The sequence below is a fragment of the Eleutherodactylus coqui genome, chromosome 1 (genome assembly GCF_035609145.1).
Source record: "Eleutherodactylus coqui strain aEleCoq1 chromosome 1, aEleCoq1.hap1, whole genome shotgun sequence".
Classification (NCBI taxonomy): Eukaryota; Metazoa; Chordata; class Amphibia; order Anura; family Eleutherodactylidae; genus Eleutherodactylus; species Eleutherodactylus coqui.
The window spans coordinates 176538175-176558701 of record NC_089837.1 but is presented as its reverse complement, the minus strand read 5'-3'; the positions used below and the strand labels follow the sequence as shown (position 1 = coordinate 176558701).

Below are 20527 nucleotides of genomic sequence, written 5' to 3'. Positions count from 1 at the left end.
AAGAGGCATCTAATGCAGGACTGTCCACGTTTTTGCATGCTCCGTGCAATCAGCACCATTTGAAACAACTTCAAAGACTGGTATTTCCTGTTATTTTATTCCTCTTTAGTGTCATACTGTTGTGTGTATTTGTATGCTCCTTACCTTTTTGTAAATATCTCCTTTTATGTATGTATAAATAAGCACTTCTAACCATTTTTAAACTGTATTTAGTAAGTTGCTTTAAGCATCCATAACCCCGGTGTGTGTAAATTGTGTGTCGGCTGCTGGAAACCAAGGTGGTTGACCTACCTGTCAGAAACGGTCAGTGATGGCTGCAAAGTATATTGGGGCATGCTAAACCATGTTAGTGCGATTTGGGCTCTATCTTGCGAGTGCACGATCTGGGGAGCTGGAAAGAAGTCGACCATGCGGTCTGCTTCTGGGTGCCGTGCATCGCAGGGTCGGGATGGTCGGGCCTAATAACTCTATTACCATGACAGACGTATCCTGAGAAAAGATCATCAATAGTTAATCGCCAGGGACCCGTCACATGGGATCTCCAAACATCTTATCGTCCGGCTGTCAGTGCAGTGGGCCGGACATGTGGTTTAGAGACAGGACCGAAAGTGACTTAGCTGGCTTCACTCCCATTGAAATCAATGGGAGTTCCGGCACTGGGAACGGGCTCAGAAGTGTAAAAGAGCCTTCAGCAACCATTGCTTTTAATGGAAGTGAAGTCAGCTAGGCCACGTCCAGCCTGCCGCACTGACAGACGGAATGGGCGAACGGGTGATTGCTTGATCCAGAAAGCTTTGTTATTAAAGGGGGTGTCTCATGACAGGCTTTACCTGTAATGCAGCTGTCATGTGTGGGGCAGTAAAGGTTGCACATGTTCACCTACACTTCCATACACTTCAATGGCCCATTGGTAATAGCCAATTTTGAGGACCTAGCACAGACTGCTTTATTGTTTTGAGGCAGGACCCGCAATATATTTTTCATTTAACTCGAAAACCCCTTTAACTAAATCATTTCTTTTTATTTTGAGGGCAAGATTTGTTTTATGACCCTTCCCAAGTGGACCAATTATACAGAAGAATCCTGTGTATCAACAGAAGGTAGATAGGTATGTAGCCCATGGTTTTTGTTTTGCAAACTGTACTAATAACATTTTGCTTTGAGAAGACTTCTGAATGTACATCAGTAAGTATTATACAAGAGACCCACAAAATTACTGAGTACATCGTCAGTTTTACCCATCCAGAAACAGGCATTTGTATATGACTTCTGACATCCAGTCTTTGTACACACCGCCAACAAGGTAGAAGTCAGTTCCATAGCAGCAAGTATCATAAGTGATGTAATAGTTACAGTTATTGCATAGTTGAGAAACCAATGGAGAGATTCAGCACAGTAGCATTCCTGGAGTTTAATGATATTGCAGTAAAAACACAGCGTAAATTGTGACATGGGCCATGCCATCAATGTATGCCTGTTTTTTCCTCTTTGGTGGATGGATGGGGTGGAACCAACATCTATCAAACATTTATGACATATCCTGAGTACAGTGTTAAGTGGCAGAGATGAGAAAATTCTCAGATTGTTTTACCATTAGGTCAGCTACTACTGGCAACCACAATCTTGTTCCTGCTTACCTGAATACCAACACACAACCCGTTGTGCCTGCATTACCTCACAGCTGTAACAGTACATGCATTGTATTATACATCATATTATTCTTTCTTAGCGATATGGAATATACTTCAATCACCCAACCACACACATATGAGACAGCTCTCTATTGTATAAGACATATCGTTGGTTATGCAGGTGTATATTATTCAATAGTTTTCATTAATCCGTTACCCCAAAAAATAATCTAAAAGGAGATATGTAACTGTCAGCCAAACACAAATTATTACATAACATACAAGGTATGTGCTAATGTGCATTTATGACCCCGACGGGCACCCTCTGCAGCAATATAGTAAGTTTATTAATGCAAATCTACTGATCAGTTCTATAAAGGAGAATCCAGGGGCAACGGAAGTTATTTCATTTTAAAAGGGGGTTTCCAACTAATATTTTTAAAATAAGGTTCCTGATTAAGAGATCCTCTACTCGCCCGTCACAGTTCCCCATACCTCCATTTCTGTTCTCCACACGGGCACTGTGTCTACTGGCTGTAGCACAGGCTGTTGAAGCAAATCAGTGAGCTCAGCCAACGACCACTGCGATTGGCTGTAGTAGAAGATCCACTTCACCGAAAAACTTTATCAGGATTTTATCTTCTGTTAAAGGGGTTTTCTGGTCAAAGATACTATTGATGACCCATCAGGATAGGTTATCAATAGTTGATCGGCCATGGTGAGCCGCTCGGGACCCTGACCGATCAGCTGTGTGGGCACATGCAGTCAGCTCCGCACATACAGAGGTTGGAATAGAAGTCTCCGCACCGACCTCCGTGTAGTGTCTGGCTCTGGTAACTGCAGGCACGACTCTCACTGAAATCAATGAGAGCCGTGCCTGCAGTTACTATAGGAGGTCGGCGCGAGGGCTTCCGCTCCGACCTCTCTGTATTTGGAGAAGCCCCAGCGCCAACCTCCCATGTAGTGGCCAGCGCTGGTAACTGCAGGCACGGCTCCCATTGATTTTAGCAAGAGCCATGCCTGCATTTACAAGCGCAGGCCACTGCATGGGAGGTTGGCACAGAGGCTTCCATGCCGACCTCTGTTATTGCAGCACTGACTTTTGACCATAAAGCCCCTTTAATACACGTGGAATATTGAACGCAGCGATCTGTGACATCCCACTGACAGGACTACCTCTGCAGAGTGTAAACAGAGATGCAGCACTAGAGGCGTAGGGTGTGGAAATGGAGTGTGTTATCATAGGAGCTTTTTTTTAATTTTGTTTTTTTTAACCATGGACAAGCTCAAGAAAAAAAAACACCTCAGTAAACCTCTTCAATTCCTAAATTTAAATACAATACAACAGAATCTCCACTCAAAGTTTAGAGGCTGAGAAGTACAATGTTTCACAATGGGAGGGTCACTATGGTATATCCAGAAGTTTTGGGTAAATCTTTACGCAGCTTCATATCGTGACTCAATTCCACCTTTAGAAAGCTTTCTTCCACAGGAGCTCCTTGCCGATGGTAAGATATTCAAAGTCTTTGCAATTTTACATTGAGGAGAAATTTTTCTGAAATTGTTTGACAATTTTTAGATGGTTTTACATAATTGATGAGCCTCTGACCATCTTTGCTTCTGAGAGACTCTGCCTCTCTAACATGCTCTTTTACTATGGTCATGTAAATTACTAGAAAATTGACCAGCTGTTTTTCATTAGTACCACTTACTTTTTCAGCTTTTCGTTAACCCTTTCCCAACTTTTGTGAGATGTGTTGCTGCCATCAATTGCTAAAATGATTTTTTTAATGAAATGAAAAAATGTCTTTCAACTTCTGATTTGTGTTCTAGTATGAATAAAATATGGTTATATGAGATTTCTAAATTATTGGATTTTTTTACCTTTTACACAGAATCTTACTTTTTTTGGTTTTTGAGTTGTATATACAGTTAAAAAGCAAATTTGAGCTGGCAAAATTACATTTGCTAAGGCTTAGATATCCCTCACAAACAGGCTCCTTAACCCTTCTCCTTTGCAGCCATTTTTGGTTTTGACTTGTTTTTTCATCCCTGGCTTTCAACAGCCATAACTTTTCTATTTTTCTTTCAACAGCCGTATGTTTTTGTTTTTTTGTGAAGAATGATTCGTAGTATTTTTAATGCCACAGTTTAATGTCACAGAGCTTGAAAACCATTAGTTTAGGTTTTACTAATATCACAAGATTGAAGTGTAAAAAAAAATAAATAAAAAAAAAAAAAAAAGGTACACACATTTGCTTTGTGTCGCCATATTCTGAGACCTGTAACTATTTTTGTTTTGATGGAGCTGTGAAAGGGTGTGTTTTTTTTTAAGGTTTCATTTTCAGTTTTGATAACCATACAAAAACAAGTAGACAATAGACAGATGAACATCAACCAGACACAATGAGCAATAGTCTCATAGGGCTGAGTAGGCCAAGAGATCTTTACAACCTTGCAAGTTATAAACCCACAATCATTTCACAATAAAGAGAACGTTGGCTAGACAGAAAACTGTTGGACTTTATTGCTCCACATGAAACAAGTTTGACCGATCACATACACAAAATACAAGGATACTCCTGTACCTGCCCTGCCCCATACCAATCCATAAATGTAATCTTGTAATATCAGTGGACGTAGGAGTATTAAGACAGTCAGCCAAGATCTTTTCAAACATTTTTGGACCATTTCCTTTTCATATAGAGAAGCTTGTACAGAGGAAAAAAATTATTAATGAGTCTTTATAAAATGGTTTAAAGATGGAGGATCAGTAGATTTCCACGACTTAAGTATTTTCTGAGCACAGAACAGAATACGCAGAGGACAAGAAAAAAAAAACAAACAAAAAAAAAAACACACACACTACCCACTTCCTAGCACTGGGGATTCAATAATACCCAGCAAACAAACTGCAGTCGTACGATCCTAGGAAAGCCGAAGTGATCGTTCATGAACCTAAGATCAGCAGATCGGTAGCGCTGTACTTGGTAGCACTGCCATACAGAATGGCTAAAAGTCCCTTGCTCAGCCTGGCATTGAAAGCAGGCATCACCGTTTTCCCTAGTCTCTACACCTGAACACGCGTATAATACACACTGTAGAGGAATTTGCCCTGGATCAGCGTTTTGCAAGCACCCACCACAGTTCAAATAAAGGTGTTTACTACCTGTACACATTCCTCTGCATCGGGAACAGGCTCTGACCACTTACAGTAAGTATCAATTGATGCATTGCTCCTAGATTGAAGTAGTCTGTAAAGACTAGTGAATGGTTTGGCTAGATCGGACTGTGCAGAAGATCCTCTAAACTTGTAGGGTGTTAAACTCTGTTTGGACAGCATAGCACAGCTGTAAATACCTGAAAAATCCAAAGTGCAGAATATGATGCAGGGTCTAAAATCAGCGGCAGATATAATACCAGCCCGAGGGAGAGCGTTTGGTTCACATATTTAACCCCAAAAGAGGTAAAATATTGCATTCCACAGTGACTGAACAGATGGGGAAAGGGATGATTTTGGTCTCATGTCCACGGGCAGGGTTGAATTGCGAAATCCACACAGGAGACCCGAACGTCAAAGTGCCTATAGGGAAGCATTGGCGTCCGCAACTGTATTTAAGCATGCTGATTTGAATTGCGGACTTTCCTCTGCAGAAAAAAAAAAGCAGCATGTTCCATTTCAGTGTAGATTCTGTACGGGTGAAGTCAAGAGTCCTTTTTTGTAATGCAATCTGATTTTTAAAATAATTGCTGTTTTGTTTTTTTAAACCACATTCACTATGCAGGAGAAATAACATGACATGTAAATAGTATGGACGAGATAATGCCAATTATGTCAATTTTTTTTCTACATAATCATTCTTTTCCCTCTTATTTTTGAAAATTAACTTTTTGCTTTGGCTATTGTTTCTATAATATAATTCTATATTTCTGTACTGCAGTGTATTGTGCAGTCAGCGTTCTATTAAACACTGTTTCTGGTAGGATGTAGTGTTAGCAACAGCTTCCAGCTGAAGATCTTGATATTACAGTTGAACAAATTCCTTTCTAGTATTCAATAATTTCATATACATGAAGTTTTGGAAGTTCCAGCATATCTCGCTTCTCTACCTCCATGCTCTGATACACAGGAGGCACCTCGCTACACTTGCACTTTGACCAATTATCCTACGGTGATATACAGGCAGTTAGCAGTACACAGAGCTGTGGAGACAATCGGCTTTCTGGGATTTCACTATATAAAAGCTGTGGCAACAGAGAATCCCTCAGTGTCAGCAGCTCCATCCTCCTAACAGTCATCCTCACACCCAACTACCTCTACCCCTCTGAGCTTTGATGCCCGATTGGCCATCAGCAAACAAGCCTCTGAGTGGTACATGGCTCTCTTCCAACTGCCTTTACAGTTCAGAGGACAGACATGAACCTCCACTAGTGGGCTCCCTCTGCACTGTCAGGCAAACACTCCTGACATGTAATGGGAGTGTTACGTTCGCACTCTTGGGGGTGTTATGCATTGTGGTTATTCCTTTTCAATAACTTGCCAATTAGGTTTCACCATTCCCCTTGTCAAAATCAGCACTGATCGGAGAGACTGTATAACACCCCCTCCAACTGGCAAAATCCAGCTGTCAATTTATCACATTTTTAGGAGGAATGGCACAACTCAAAAGTTATATAAAAAGATGATAAAGAATTGTTTTATTTTAGTAAATACTTATATTCTACATAAAATAACATGTCAGGTGAGCCAACAGGTTCTCTTTAAAAGTATCTTCAGATGTAAAACTGGTCTCGGGGGAAGTGTGGGGGTGTGGCTGACAGCCCCCTTTAATTTAACAGAGGGTGGGCAGGGAGTGTCCTCATCTCTTGGCCATAGTGAAGACCAAGAGATGCTTTTTATAAGTACTCTGAAGGACCCGACCTGTATTACACATACAACCCAATAGTTGGAATGAGCACGGATTTCACCTGTTGCAGGTAAATTGCACTTACTAGTAGGTTTCCCTGTACATAACAGCCAACGGCTGGGCGTCACAGCAGTGGGACACATTGGAATCCCCTTATGGTCAAAAGACTCTTTTATGAAGCGGGTATTGTGCAAAGTGGAGAACCTCTCAATCCCTGTAAGATGATTTACGGAACATACCAAGTGGGATAACCTTGGTTGAATGGGCCTCTCCAGCTTCAGGTTGTCTCTAACTCTTTCCGCCTCAATTCTCTTTCTTAAGATGGCCACACCAGCTCCTCTGAGTGCCTGGTGCAGACTGTACATTAATATGCGTCTAAGGGTGCATTTACCATGCAAAGATAATCGCTCAAAAGATGGCTTTTGAGCGATCATTTTGCACAAACTACTACTTGGCACTAATGCCTATTAGTGCAAAGTAGCAGCGTGTGAGCCACCGGAAGCAGTAATCAGGGAACAGTCCTGCTGTTTTCTCATTACTTTCGCGTTGATCTGCCGATTGGGCCGACAGCTGATACAATATCAGCCATTATCAGCTCTCTGTGGGCAGAGCACAGCGTGCAGTCCTGCTTATCAGCTGTTCTGCCAAACAATGGTTTTCAAGCAGAACTAAAAACAGTCGTTCGGCAGAAAACTGAAAAATGGGCACATTTTACACGCTACGATGATCGCTCAAAAGGCGGCTTTTGAGCGAATTGTGAACGATAATCGCTGTGTCTAAATGGCCCTTAAGACACTACACTTTTGATTACCCAGTGCTGTCCATGTGAGCAGCACTGGCCAGTCAGATTACCAATGCACACTATTCATTGGTGATCAGGTAGCCAGAGAAGCGGTACGGGCATTGTTTCTTTTCTAGGCCCAGAGGGTCACTTCAACTCTTCCACTATGCTTGTAGCAGTTACTCAATCTTTTCTCTTCAGCTTAAATAATGATGCAAGTTATTTTAGGATGCAGTCCTGTAAGACCAAGAGAAATATTTCTCATGATGCATAAGAATCGGTGGAGTTTTTACCATAAATGTGGAATGTTATTCTTGATTTAGCATTTCCATTTGTTTATGCTCTTCCTGCATACAATACTCCGTTGAGAAAATCCACTAAGAAAAGAAAGCTTTACAATAAATTTATTCTGGACCACAAGCCAATATATGTATTATATATTTGCACATTATAGAACACAAATAAAACAAAAAAACTTTTATAACGCAAGTAGGAAGGAACATAAATAAAGACAAAACAAACCTGTTAGTAGTCTAAAAGTTATAAAAAAAGTGAAAATAAGAGACCGTTATCAAAGGCAGTAAGACACATGGGCACATACTTCATTACTGAATAAAGCCGTTCTTCAGGACAGATTTTCGTGGAGTATAAATTTAGATTTTTTTCAGAATACTGGCAGTTTTGTCTTCTTACACAACCAGCCCAAAATAAAAGGTATGGGTAAATTCCTATTACTGCAAGGATGCACACTCTATTATTAAAGCGTTTTTCCAGGCAATTTCTATAATGTACTATAACTGTAATCAATATTGTTTGAAGTGGAAGAAGATGGCTCCGACCCCTGCGCAGTGGCCAGTGCTGGTAATTGCAGTTGCAGCTCTCATGGCTTTTAATAGAAGTTGTGCCTGCAATCACCAGCATTGGTCGGAGCCATCTTCTTCCACCCCATATACATTGTTAGGGTGCTGACAGCCGGAGCCCAAACAGCTGATCAGGTGGGGCCCCCTAGCCGATCAATAACTGATGACCTATCGTGAGGATAGGTTACCAATAGAAACTGTGGGAAAACCAAGTAAAGCATTGATTTAAAATCATACAAAGGACATTGGCAGATGTCAATTTCACTCCTTTTTAGATTTCCACCAAACTTCTTCTGATTGCTTCCTCAATGTTGGCTTCTGTGGAAGACAATTAGAAATCCAACTGTCAAGTGACTTTATTGTTCTTTAAACTAGAATACAAACTATAGAATATCAACTAATACAGCACACCCATAGAAGTCTATGGGTCTCCAATTTATTACCAAGGTTTATTCCCTTAAATTCTGTATGATGCAATGCTTATGTTTATGACCCCATTCAAAAGAATGGGGTTTATATTCGTGCATCTCGCAATCAACAAATATCGCCCGTGTGAACTCGGCCTTATTGTGCCTTTTTACAAGTTATAGGCACAAAGCAACTTACAAGAAATGAATAGGTGGGGGTGGAGTTAAAAAAAAAAAAAAAAAAAAAAAATTGGAAAAAAAATCAACAAAAACGTTTGCTTAAGGCCCCCTGTCCACGGCCATAAGAGAATATCAGGGAGCGGGGGGAGCTGTCAGGCTCACGCGGAGAATCCCTATGATTCTCCTCATAGACGTCGGGGCTGTGCTTTCCATAGTAAGTCTATGGAAAGGGTTCACTTCATTAACCGCGGCCGGAGTATCGCCGCGGATAACACAATGAACTATCGCCCGTGGACAGGAGGCCTAAGGCTATTGCATATGGACAGCTGTACACACTAGAACAAGGCATTACTGGACAGAGTGACTGTGCAATAAATACATGCATGATAGGCCTTGGTAATAAATAAGAGTAGGAAGTAGGGAAGGGGGATGGCAAACCTTCAGCCAGCTCAATTGTGCTTCTCTCCATCTCATCCGTCTCTGTAAAAAGACAGAATGGTTGGTATATGTAAAAAGCTGGCAAAAAAAAAATATATATATATATATAGAAAATAGATATTCCACACTTCTCTGGAAACATCTAGCTAGTCCTTGCACACTTGATATTGAGTTCTGTCCCCACCGAGGCTTACTTATAGTACAACTGTTTCTATCATGAACACAGAGACACTGTGCAGAATATTCTCCATCTTTTGGGTTAAAAAGGACTGCTGAATTAAGGATTCAACCTAGAAAAGGTTGTGTGTACCTGGGGTTAGACCTGACTTCTGTAGATTTATGATCCAGCCCGAGTGTTCTACTACTCTTCTTGTGCATGATTGACAGAATCTGCCACAAAGACTATCAGGATGTGCTAATTTGCATCCTTGAGGTATATGGTGCACATAACTGAGCCTTTCTCTATCAGAGACATGGTTGAGCTGATGGTTCCTATTTTGAATTTGTGATGCACAACCCACTTCTCCACGCTCTAAGTTTATACTGGTTCTGTATGAGCCATTTGGTTTCTGGACTAGTAAAGTGGTATAATGACCAAAGGCTTCTTCCTCTACTGGAACTAGTATGACAGCTGCCAATTTTAATAGCTCATGTATCCCTGCTTCTAGCTTTTGCTAAATAAATGGAGACTGCTGGGAAGTTATATAAAACTATTTGGGGTTGGGATGGGAATAAAATTCTATTTTTACGCTGTAGAAACTGTAGAAATCTGCAGAACCCAACTATTTGAGTTTCTTGCATTCAATTCTGGAATAGAGATCTTACCCATCACAAAGCAGTGGTCATTGCTTATTATTAAATTGGTTGGGGTTGAAAATCAAAGATCTACCCTTTCCTCTCTCCAGATAAAGGTCCTTTTACAGGATCGAGTGTCGGGTAAATGATGCCCGACACTCGTCCCTGCTTATAATCGCTCCTGTGCTGTTACACAGAAGTATCGCTGTATTGCTCACTGAGCGGCCAGCAAGCGGCCGGGGCGGGTGGAGGAGATTTCTCTCCCCCACCACTCTCCATTCACTTAACACAGCGGCCGTTCAGTATTGAACGGCTGCGGTTTACACTGAACGATCGTTCAGGATTTATGCAGCTTAAAATCCTGGACGATGATCGTTCAGTATAAACAGCAGCCATTCGGTACTGAATGGCTGCTGTGTTAAGTGAATGGAGAGGAGTGGGGGAGAGCGGGGAGTGAAATCTCCTCCAGCTGCTGAGCCAGCCAGTGATACTAGCTGGGATGAGTGTTGGGCATAGTTAGTCCGACATTCGTCCAGTGTAAATGGGCCTTAATTCCATCTACCCATTTACCTTTGTTCTTTGAGTCTCTGGACTAAAATTAAGGTTTCCAAACCAGCAGTGGAAATAAACGTTCAGTACGTTTACCAAGACTGCACATTCTTTGGCACCTAAAGTGAGGTTAGGCGCTGATGCAACATCCCTGCAGCATATATACGCTGCTGGCACTGAAGACTGCTTGCATGTGCAGAATAGAGTGGGGACTTTGCAGATAAACAAATCCAAAAGGAGGATGTCTTTCGCTGAAGGAGAAAGGATTGCTAGAGAATTTCTAAGCAAGGTGCTGTCCACATAGATCAAGGAGGGCCCTCAAATCCCTGATCAAGCCCAAATGCCAGGTATATCCCCCCCCAATAAAGCACATCCGGACAGACCCTCTGTCTTTGTCTGGGAACAAGAACACTGCAGTGGGTGGGGGAAGTCCATGTTACCCTTCCTCTAAAACAGTGAGGACAAATAGGAGACCGATAGATTTGTTCTCGGTCGTCTGCTTATTTCCACCTCTGCACAAAGGCAGACAGCTGTAAATTCCCTATTCCTGACCTCACTTCGAATGCCTGTAGCTCTGGCTTGGTTATAGCTAAAGACAAGCTTTTGGTCTCCTTTTAAAGCTTTAATCCCTTCCCGCTCCAAGACGCAAGTTTACGTCCTGGCAGCGGAGTACTTCCCGCAACAGGGCGTAAACTTACATTCTGGGGATAGAGCGAGATCACTTATGATCTCGCGCTATCCCACAGCAGGAGCCGGCTGTCAGTCATAGCCGGCCTCCCGGTGCTCTGTTAACCCCTTCCCTGCCGTGATCTATGTAGAAGATCTCTGTGAAGACACTGGCGTCCTGTATTGCCATAGCCTGTGATCGCTGTATAAGCGATAAGGCATGGCAGTAGCCCTGCCATGCCTTATCACAGCGATCATCAGTGCAGTGTTGCAAGTCCCCCAGGGGGGACACAAATTGTGTAAAATAAATAAATATGAAAAAAAAAGAAAAATGTAAAAAAAAAAAAAAATTTAAACCCCACATATTTGGGATTGTCGCGTCTGTAACAACCCGTACAATAAGTTGCACATGCTCTTGACTGTGCACAGAAAAAAAAGCGTTAAAAAGAAATGCTAAAAAACTGAGGAAAAATGCTAATTTTTAGCATTTTGCCTCCCTAAAAACGCAATAAAAGTGATCAAAAAAGCCGTATGTACCCCAAAATGGTATCAATAAAAACTACAGCTCGTCGCGCAAAAAATAAGCCCTCATAGAGGTCCGTACATAAAAAAAATTTAAAAATTACAAGACTTTGAATGCAGCGATTTAGAAAAAAAAAAATTCCCAAATAGGGTTTTTATTGCAGAAAAGTGGAAAAACCTCAAAAAAAAAAAAAAAATGAATTATGGTATCATAACCGTACCGACCCGCAGAAAAAAATGGATTGTGTCATTTATTCTGCATGATTAACGCTGTAAAAAAAAAAACAAAAAAACAAAACCTATGGCAGAATTGATGCATTTTCTCTCCCTGCTATCATAAAAAAAAACAAATTATAAAAGTTTTACAATATAGTCTATGTACCCAAAAGCAGCACCGATAAAAACTACAGTTCGCCCTTATACGACCGCATTGACGGAAAAATAAAAAAGTTATGGCTTTTGATAAATAAAGAAAATCCGCCAAAAATAGTTGCGTCCTTAAGCCCAAAATAGGCCGTGTCATTAAGGGGTTAAACACAAGTCTGCAGAACTGATAGAATCGGAGCTACAGCTGTTTGAAGTAGAACGAGTTCTGTCCATCCAAAACAGTAATGTCCTTTTCCTATTGAACGAACAGAGCTCAGGGGGATCAGTAGGGAGATTAAGATCCATACTGGACACAGACTAAAAGCCTCCAGTGGAAAATATACCGAACTTACAGCTCTGACAAAACCCACACCATGCGGGTGTTTATTAAAAGGATATGGACACCTTTGGGGGTGGTATTTCAGAATGAATATACCTTATAAATGCTGTCCAAATAATATATGCCACAATAAGACATAGATTGGTGCACTGTACATACCAGTCCTGAGTTCATGCTGCCCATAGTTCAGGCAGCATGAACCTCGCAGCAGGTCCCTTTAAATAAAGTATCATTCTAAACTCCTAGTACTCCTTCAGTTCACACTTGAGAATTTGCAACCTGTCCTAATTGGACAGTATAGGCCATCCACACAGCACTAACCTGATGAACAATGAAGTAAACAATCAAAATGAAGATGTGCAGCTTTATTAACGGAGCAGTAGAAGTGCAGCCTCTTGTCTTCAGTAACGGATGCGTTTTGCACATGGTAAACATTGCATACCTTGTGTTGTCTCCGCTATGCTGTTCAGCAAGGCACACATCATGTCGCCTCCTAAATGATGCGGGTTAAGGATATGAGCAGGACGCTGAGTTTTTTTGAACTGGTCCTCCAACTCCAAAAATCCTTTGTCACCCGAGAGAATGGTGAATGGGATTTGCTTGGGTAGTGTCTCATCTAGGCGACCCGCCTGAAAAGCCCAAACAATTTAAGTCAAATTTAGAAACGGTGTATACAATTATGTGACAATGTCATGTGCACCGACTATTATACACTAGATCACATTCTAAATCAAACAGCTGTGGGAGACTAAACACTTGTGGCATCTGCCCCCATATAGGTGTAATCTACAATATACAGGTGCAGTGCAGGGATTCAGGTGTAGGCAGCGTTTACACTTCTATACATGGCGGCTTAAATGTTTTGGCGCCATGTCAATGTTTATGCTCACACAACATTAACCTCTTGGCAGTGCATCACTGAGGGCACTTTTTTTTTTTCTTACAGTACCACTTAGCAAGTACCATATAATACACAGAAAAACATTTCAAATTTATTTAAAGGGGTTGTCCCGCGAAACAAAGTGGGGGTATACACTTCTGTATGGCCATATTAATGCACTTTGTAATATACATCGTGCATTAATTATGAGCCATACAGAAGTTATTCACTTACCTGCTCCGTTGCTGGCGTCCCCGTCTCCATGGTGTCGTCTAATCTTCAGCGTCTAATCGCCCGATTAGACGCGCTTGCGCAGTCCGGTCTTCTCCCTTCTGAATGGGGCCGCTCGTGCCGGAGAGCGGCTCCTCGTAGCTCCGCCCTGTCACGTGTGCCGATTCCAGCCAATCAGGAGGCTGGAATCGGCAATGGACTGCACAGAAGACCTGCGGTCCACAGAGAGTGAAGATCCCGGCGGCCGTCTTCACAAGGTAAGTCAGAAGTCGCCGGAGCGCGGGGATTCGGGTAAGTACTGGACGGTTTGTTTTTTTTATGCCTGCATCGGGTTTGTCTCGCGCCGAACGGGGGGGCTATTGAAAAAAAAAAAAAAAACCCGTTTCGGCGCGGGACAACCCCTTTAAGCTGAGATAAATGAAAAAAAAGTGCTAATTTTTTTTCCCTCTGGGGGAGAGTAGCGGGTTGGATTTCTCATTTACAGTGTTCACACTGTGGTAAAAATGGCACGTTAACTTTATTTTGCAGGTTGGTAAATTTATGGCGACACCAAATATAGTTTTTTAGCACTTACAGGAAAAAAAAATAATTTAAACCCCATTGCCTTTTGACGTCCTAGCTAAGTGGGTTTTATTGTTGAGGGACGTAAAAAAAAAACAACATGCATCCTCTGAGGATTAAAGCCCCTAGGCTGAGGACGTGACAGCTCCATGCCGCTGGAGGTAGCCGGAAACATAAAGCTGCCATGGGGGACACCGCAGTAAGGCCCCCCATTCATGATCATCCGACCAGAGCTATGTTTCAGTTCCCTCACGGATCGCATCAAATGTCACCGGGGACCAGTCCCCAGGCCTGTGATCACCACTACCCAATAACGGCGATCACAGAAAAGTTCAAATCCATGAGGGAGGATGAAATTACATACCTAATGCTCCTGGATTTACCCGCGAACCATACCACACACACACCTGTTGCCAGGTTGGCGGACACATGAGCAAAAGCCACAGATTGCCCGGGTAATTTAAAATCTCCCTGCTCCTGGATACCAAAAGTAGCCGAGAGTCCGGAGATCTCACGGGGTGCCACAGTACATGGTCCTTGGTCACGTGATCGCCACTAACGTATAAAATATTTTAAAAAGTTAAAATGACACCTCCTGTCACAGATCCGATAGGGGAGGTGAAATTACTTACCTAAGGCCTCTGGCAATGTCCACCAATGGGATCTTTATCCGCGCATCTTTCCCAAACTTTGGCGCATTCGCCTGTTGGCAAAGTGGCGCTAGCATTTGTTCCTGGCTACTAAAGGTAACCAAGATACTGGAGCAGTGATAGAGGGCAGCGTTGAGCAGTCTCTGCTCACGTGATCCCCGTTATCCATTGGATAATGGCGATCAGGTAATAGTGAGAAACAGTTGAACTTCAATGCTCCTTTCGGTTTGGGCCCTGTTGTGCCGCCAGACATAAGATTACAGCCACAATGGGTATATTTATGAACACGGGACAAACAGGGGCATCCATTTTGGGGTGAAAGTCTTCATTTATATGTGTGCTGTACAAAAAAAAAGTTTTTTTTAAATGACACAATTGCCAAAAAAATGAAAATCGTAATTCTTTCCTTCTGCTTTGCTTAGATTCATTCAAAAATTGTGGGGTCAAAATACACAGTACACTCTAGATGAATTCGTTAAGGGGTCTAGTTTTCGACATGGGGTCATTTGTGGGGGTTCTCTATTGTTTTGAACGCTCAAGGGCTCTACAAGTGGGCAATGGGGCATAAAACACCTTAAAGCAAAAGGTCTATTCTGAAAGCCACAGGCTGCTCCTTCCAGTTTAGATTCTGTTGTGCATACAGAAAGAAAATTAGGGCCACAATGGGTATGTTTCTGAATACAGGAAAAACAGGGGGATCCATTTTGGGGTGTAAATCCTTATTTTCGTGAGCACGATAGGAAAATAAATATATCTCTTTAAAATGACATTTGCAAAAATATGAAATTTTATTTTTTCTCCTCTAAATTGCATTAATTCCTGAAAAAAACCCCAAAAACTGTGTGGTCAAAATACTCATGACACCCCTCAGTGAATACATTAAGGCGTGTCGTTTTTTAAAATGGGGTCATTTGTGGGGGGATCTAGCATTCTGACACCTATGGGCCTTTGCAATCTTGAGTTTGTGTAGGAAAACAAAGTGTTCCTCAAAATAGTATTAAATTTATCCGTCTACTAAATTGTTTAAAAAAAAAAAAAAAACCTTTTCAAATGTGAGCCAGAATAAAGTAAACCGATGAAAATATATATATCGTAGCAAAAATTTGTACAGTATGTTTGCACGTATTTGAGAAATAGCAATTTAACGTGTGAAAAAAAAATGAGATTTTCCAAATTTGGCACTTTTAATAAATATACACAAATTCTCTTGGTCTATTTTAATCACCTAAATGAAGTGAAATAATGTGGCGAAAAAAGTGTCAGAATCACTGGGATATGCAAAACCCTTACGAAGTTATTCTATGGTAAACAGACACAAGTCAGATTTCCAAAGCGCTCAGCCAATCAGATACAGCCCATTCAGCAGGCGGGGATTTTAAATCCCTTCCTGCTGAAAGAACTTCACTACACTGCCGGAGGACCAAGTGGCTGGACTCGCCTGAGCCCCGACGGCAGCGGAGAGGGGAGTATTTTTTTTTTTTTTTTTTTTACACGTTACGCATGATTTTCAGGGAATGGCTTATATTTAAAGCCCTTCCCCGAAAATCACTGCACGCAGCCCATTGAAAGAAATAATGCACAGACCTGCACTCCAATATAAACCCACCCCAGGCTTATACTCAGATCAACAAGTCTTGAGTTTTTTGCGGTAAAACTTGGTGCCTCGGCTTATCCTTGAAAATATACATACAGTGAAGGAAATAAGTATTTGATCCCTTGCTGATTTTGTAAGTTTGCCCACTGTCAAAGAAATGAACAGTCTATAATTTTTAGGGTAGGTTAATTTTAACAATGAGAAATAGAATATCCCAAAAAATCCAGAAAATCATATTGTGTATGTATGTGTGTGTGTGTAATATATATATATATATTTGCATTTTGCACAGAGAAATAAGTATTTGATTCCCTACCAACCATTAAAAGTTCCAGCTCTTCCAACCCAGTTAGACGCTCCTAATCAACTCGTTACCTGCATTAAAGACAGCTGTCTTAAATGGTCACCTGTATAAAAGACTCCTGTCTACAGACTCAATTAGTCAGACTCTAACCTCTACAACATGGGAAGACCAAAGAGCTTTCTAAGGATGTCAGGGACAAGACCATAGACCTGCACAATCCTGGAATGGGCTGCAAAACCCATAAGTAAGATGCTGGGTGGGAAGGAGACAACTGTTGGTGCAATAGTAAGAAAATGGAAGACATACAAAATGACTGTCAATGAGCACCGATCTGGGGCTCAATGCAAAATCTCACCTCGTAGGGTATCCATGATCATGAGGAACGTGAGTGATCAGCCTAAAACTAGACGGGGGAGAACTTGTTAATGATCTTAAGGCAGCTGGGACCACAGTCACCAAGAAAACCATTGGTAACACATTACGCCGTAATGGATTAAAATCCTGCAGTGCCCGCAAGGTCCACCTGTTCAAGAAGGGACATCTGCAGAGCCGTCTGAAGTTTGCAAATAAACACCTGGATGATTCTGAGAGTGATTGGGAGAAGGTGCTGTGGTCAGATGAGACAAAAATTGAGCTCTTTGGCATTAACTCAACCTGCCGTGTTTGGAGGAAGAGAAATGCTGCCTATGACCCAAAGAACACCGTCCCTACTGTCAAGGTGAAAACATTATGTTTTGGGGTGTTTCTCTGCTAAGGGCACAGGACTACTTCACCGCATCAGTGGGAGAATGGATGGAGCCATGTACAGTAAAATCCTGAATGACAACCTTCTTCCCTCCACCAGGACATTAAAAATGGGTCGTGGCTGGGTCTTCCAGCACAACGACCCAAAACATACAGCCAAGGCAACAAAGGAGTGGCTCAAAAAGAAGCACATTAAGGTCATGGAGTGGCCTAGCCAATCTCCAGACATTAATCCCATAGAAAACTTATGGAGGGAGCTGAAGATCAGAGTTGCCAAGCGACAGCCTCGAAATCTTAATGATTTAGAGATGATCTGCAAAGAGGAGTGGACCAAAATACCTTCTGACATGTGCGCAAACCTCATCATCACCTACAAAACACGTCTGACTGCTGTGCCTGGCAACAAGGGTTTTGCCACCAAGTATGAAGTCTTGTTTGCCAGAGGGATCAAATACTTATTTCTCTGTGCAAAATGCAAATATATATATAATTTAGACAATGTGATTTTCTGGATTTTTTTGGATATTCTATCTCTCACTGTTAAAATTAACCTACCCTAAAAATTATAGACTGTTCATGTCTTAGACAGTGGGCAAACGTACAAAATCAGCAAGGGATCAAATACTTATTTCCTTCACTCTATAGAACATATAAACACTAAACAGAACTTACATGCAGACAAATAGCAAAGTCAGCGGCATCTTTCCTATTACTGCAGGAGGGATGAAGGAAGAAGCAGCCAGTGTTCGACAGGTACTTATAAATCTTGCATTTGATAGGGGGCTTCCAATTATTTCTTCCACCTTAAGAAAACAGTTGAAACAACAACTTCATTAATAGTGACAGGCATCCATTTTAATAAAAAACATAGCGGATTTAGTTCTTTATTTCCAGCTAAATATATATATATAAATTATTCATAAACCAAGGTAAAAATGGAGCCTTAATTTATTTGTGCTCATCTATTTCAGGCTAGAGGACTGTCAGTTTTCTGCGGTGAGCCTATCTGACAGATGGGCTCACCGCTGAGAATTGCAGCAAATCGCAGCAATCGCTATGATTCTCCGCTCGTGGACAGGGGGCTGCACTTTCAATAGCAATGCTATGTAAAGTGTGCACTGTGTTACTCGCGGCCGGATTATTGCTGTAACGCAATGCACTGTCATCTGTGGACAGGAGCCCTTACTTGTAAAACTACAGGCAATAACATTTCTACTAGATATTTTGTGTATTGATTTTTCTCATGTACAATAGTTTCTATAGCCTTAAAGGGGTTGTCCCGCGGCAGCAAGTGGGGTTATACACTTCTGTATGGCCATATTAATGCACTTTGTAATGTACATTGTGCATTAATTATGAGCCATACAGAAGTTATCAAAAGTTATTCACTTACCTATTCCGTTGCTAGCGTCCTCGTCTCCATGGTTGCCGTCTAATTTTCGCCGTCTAATGGCCAAATTAGACGCGCTTGCGCAGTCCGGGTCTTCTTATCTTTTCAATGGGGCTCCGTGTAGCTCCGCCCCGTCACGTGCCGATTCCAGCCAATCAGGAGGCTGGAATCGGCAATGGACCACACAGAAGCCCTGCGGTCCACCGAGGGAGAAGATGCCGGCGGCCATCTTCAGCCGGTAAGTAAGAAGTCACCGGAGCGCGGGGATTCAGGTAAGCGCTGTGCGGATTTTTCTTTAGGTCCCTGCATCGGGGTTGTCTCGCACTGAACGGGGGGGGGGGGGGGGGGTGTTGAAAACACCCCCCCCCCCCCGTTTCGGCGTGGGACAACCCCTTTAAAGCTACAGACATTGAGTCTATGCACCTATTTAAAAAAAAGTAAAACACAAACTAGTACTTTTTTGGGGACAATATTTACTTTGGATCCAACAAAATATAACGTTCCTGTTATCTCACCCTTTTATTTTGAGTACAAGTAGCAACCAAGTTATGTTAAGTCTGACATGAAAAATGGGTCTTTGTTGGCCTTTTACTTTCAGGCGCTGGCTCATAGATCTGGTAAAGGCTTATTAACGCCTGGGTATTAACCTTTTTTTTTTATATAGATTTAGCCGGAGAATCTCTTCATATGCCATAGTTTTACCTTGAAATCCCCAGACAAAAGTTCCCTGGTTCAGCTGCCCTGGCAGATGAGTAAAAAACTGTGCCCAGTTGTCCAAGTCGACAAAAACTATGTGGGTCATTGTTTGAAGAAATTCCAAATCCGGCAATTCACCTTCATCAACACCTAGATAAGGAAAGAACATTTATTATAGCCAGTAGTTAAAACCACGTGTAAGCCCAAGTCTCTCCAGACATATAACCACCACTACGAGTATATTCACACGCAGCAGATTTGTTGCAACTGACCAGTTCACCTGAAGCTTGCAAAAACGCACGCGAACGCGGCAGAAACAGCACATTATGTGTGGAATAGATTTTCACTCAGAAAGAAATCTGCAGTTTCTGAACCCAACGGAAACCTTACACAACAGGATTTTTGTTATAAAACTTATGATAAAATCACTTTCTCATCACATTCATTGGGGAGGGGGGGGGACAGCAAAGACCTTGGGTATAGTTTCTGCCACTAGGAGGCGACACTAAGCATAAGTGTTAACTCCTCCTACTATCTATACCCCTCCTGTAAGCAGTAAGCTAGCTCAGTTTGTATGCAAGCAGCAGGAGCAGCCAGTAGGATATGATAATAGTTAATAACAATGCTCAAGAACTGTAACCCATTCCAACACCATGTGCAACTGCACCGAGTACATTCCTACCAAGAGGAGTATATGTTACAGACCTAATTACAGGGTGCCATGTGATCTTATGGTAAGCTATACCAAAAATCCTGTTTTTCGTCCGTATCATTGGGGGGCAAAGCAAGACCTTGGGACGTTTCAGAGCAGTCCCTCGGTGGTGGGAAAAATATAAGCAGCATGTGCAAAGAAAGCATAACCAGCTCTTCAACTGAGAATAGCAGTAATGGACGCCTACACACCCAGCATGCACAGAGAAAGTAAAAAGGGGCCCAAGTAACGGTCCCATCCATTCACTAGGAGAGAGCTCCTCACAAGGAGGTTCTGACGAGGCACCCCTGTCCGAGTAACATGTACAGTAACACAACCTGAGG

At 42.0% G+C, this 20527-nt stretch overlaps 1 protein-coding gene across 3 annotated transcripts in view; it reads right to left on the bottom strand.

The window, feature by feature from the left end:
• Positions 1–7712: 7712 nt before the first annotated feature.
• LOC136628289 (E3 SUMO-protein ligase ZNF451-like) overlaps positions 7713–20527 on the bottom strand; it is a 43285-nt gene continuing 30470 nt past the window's right edge. For all 3 annotated transcript variants that reach the window (XM_066604092.1, XM_066604084.1, XM_066604075.1), the window contains 5 exons: positions 19499–19642; positions 18079–18209; positions 12885–13071; positions 9205–9246; positions 7713–8497 (listed from right to left, as the gene is read on the bottom strand). In XM_066604092.1, the coding sequence (XP_066460189.1) occupies positions 8451–8497; positions 9205–9246; positions 12885–13071; positions 18079–18209; positions 19499–19642 (551 nt within the window). In that variant the 3' untranslated portion in view covers positions 7713–8450. The remainder of the gene's footprint in view (positions 8498–9204; positions 9247–12884; positions 13072–18078; positions 18210–19498; positions 19643–20527) is intronic.